The following is a 2,356-nucleotide window of genomic DNA, read 5'->3' as shown; positions in this document are numbered from 1 at the left end:
TTTTTTAAACTTATCAGGAGAGTTCCACGTATATGTAACAACACACCCAAGCTGAGTTAATAAATAAATTGTTTGTTTAAAAATTGTAGGGGGCTTTGGTCATAAAAAAACTAAGGGTTTTGCGCCACAAATACCGCACTCTCCTCTTTCATGGGTCTTGTATTGCGAAGTGCAGGAGTAGCCCTCCTCTTTCATGGGTCTTGGATTGCGAAGTGCAGGAGTAGCCGGCCACAACAGCAACGACAATTTAAATCGAAAAGCTGTTCCCAGCAGATTTGGGAACACAAAAAAACAACAAAAGAAATTATTAAAATAAATAAATGCGTCTCAATAAGCATAGACTGCGGATTTAGAAATAATCCTCATTAAGAAAAAAAATATCGAGCCACGAATATGCGCCGTGCGCCTGCCGTGAGCTCGGCGAAGCAAGTGAGGCGGCCCGAGCGTCGGAGAATCTGTAGGTTGTCAATGACCCTGAATGAATTTATAATTTAAAATATTACATCGTTACAATGAAGCCTAAAAATTGTAAATAATAGAAAAAATTACAAGTCAGGATAAACTTTCTTCTCTTCACTCAAATATCTCAAATATTTATAAGCATCTAAATGCTATTAAACTGAAGTGGAAACCAAACTTTTGTGTGATACAAAAAAAAACTGATCTGTTTGGAATTGCTCTTGATGTGAGTAAGTCTATCAAATCTTCTTTATTTATAAAAGATCAGAAGAAGATAATAGATAATAGATCATATTACATATTTATAACATTTTTTTATTTGGTGTAGTACATAATATTGCTAAATAAATAAATAAAATGAAATTCTACTACCCTTTACAATGAGTCATGGTACTTTTTTACCTGCAAATTTGTAAATGGTGGAAGGCGATGACAGTCAAAATCTGATGAAGTTCCGTTTATATTTAATTGTAAAGATGCCTCCCACACAGCTTCAACCCATGTTTCACTCATTATTGGTATACATTTTTCCACTGATTTCTGAAAAATATTTTTTATCAACACTAATTTAATGATAAGAATAAACAAGAGAAGCGAAAAGAGAACATTATAACATGTACAAAACAAAATATACTATGGTAATCAGAACAAACAATTCCTTATTTTAATGCACTACATGTACTACTTAATAGCTATGATAATCTTAAAAACTATTTTGCATAATTTTGTTAGATCAAACAATTTATTGAAATTAGAACTATATTTTCTATGAAGATCACACATTAAAATCTAGCACAAATCTTTTATGAAGCAGGTAACCACTATTTTATTTATATACAGAAAAAGTATGAATAAAATCTTTACTTACAATATATTTATCCGATAAAACAGTATCAGATATTAGATGAGTAGTCTCTTCTGTTAGTACTGTGCTGTAGATACCCCCCATCCAATGCACTTTCTTCTTTATATTCTCCTATAACATGTTATAAAAATAATTCATAAATAGTTAGTCAAAGAATATTGAAGTTACTGGTCATAATGCAATATAAATTTTAATATATTTATGGAACTCAGACCTATGCAATTGGTATTTTAAAGAGAGAGGTGTAAAGGATAGAAGGGATAAGGGTAGAAAGGAAAACATTTTTTTTATAAAAGTACAGGTAAAAATAAGGAGAAATAAAGAAATTTGTGCATTGTTTATCCACACATTTCTTATCTTTGTCTTAATATCACATTCATTCAAAAAACTCACCTTTTGTTGCTTAGATAAGCCACTAGCAGTGACTACTATGCCCCTCATGGCTATAGTATATACTGGTTCTGGGCCAGAAGGTATTGGAGTTCCCTCCGTTAAACAACATGATAAACATCGGGGACCAACCAGTCTAGAACAAGTGCTTGATAGTAGATTCAAATTATTTTAACTTTAACATTTACATATGTACATATGTAATGCTCTATATTTTAAATGGATCCAGAGCCTGAACTGAATAATTTAATTCTAATTTAAAGTTGTTTCGTATGTACATGTAGTTTTAACAGTTTACATTATATTTATGTAAATACATGGAAAACTTCTATTCAAAAATAAAAAAAATATTTCTATTGGTTCATATTTAAACACAGTTGAAGCTTTTCAAATCGAGCCTTCTGTGTCTCGCTTCATCAGATTTAATGAGTCTCTACTTAACAACAAATAAAATTTTACTTACAAGCATTTTGTCGATTTCAATCTTTCAAATAGTTCACCCGAAAAATCAGACAGCACAAACACATTTCTTTTGGTGAGTCCATCAAATTTCTTCCACTGTGTCTCATGCACCCATTGTGCTTGAATACCTCCTCCAGAATGTTGTTCACAGGCCTGTTAGTTTAGAGAAATTTTAGGACA

At 31.5% G+C, this 2,356-nt stretch overlaps 1 protein-coding gene across 2 annotated transcripts in view; it reads right to left on the bottom strand.

Annotated features, from left to right (window-relative positions):
- Positions 1 to 2,356, bottom strand: part of LOC119830422 (DNA topoisomerase 2-binding protein 1) — a 16,059-nt gene that overhangs the window by 12,255 nt on the left and 1,448 nt on the right. For both annotated transcript variants that reach the window (XM_038353445.1, XM_038353447.1), the window contains exons 2-5: positions 2,178 to 2,329; positions 1,718 to 1,850; positions 1,328 to 1,435; positions 862 to 999 (exon numbers count right to left, since the gene is read on the bottom strand). In XM_038353445.1, coding sequence (XP_038209373.1) covers positions 862 to 999; positions 1,328 to 1,435; positions 1,718 to 1,850; positions 2,178 to 2,329 — 531 coding nt within the window. The remainder of the gene's footprint in view (positions 1 to 861; positions 1,000 to 1,327; positions 1,436 to 1,717; positions 1,851 to 2,177; positions 2,330 to 2,356) is intronic.

The sequence above is a fragment of the Zerene cesonia genome, chromosome 11 (genome assembly GCF_012273895.1).
Source record: "Zerene cesonia ecotype Mississippi chromosome 11, Zerene_cesonia_1.1, whole genome shotgun sequence".
In the NCBI taxonomy this organism is placed as follows: domain Eukaryota; kingdom Metazoa; phylum Arthropoda; class Insecta; order Lepidoptera; family Pieridae; genus Zerene; species Zerene cesonia.
Note: the sequence above shows the minus strand (reverse complement) of the source record. Positions and strands in the feature narration are given on the sequence as shown.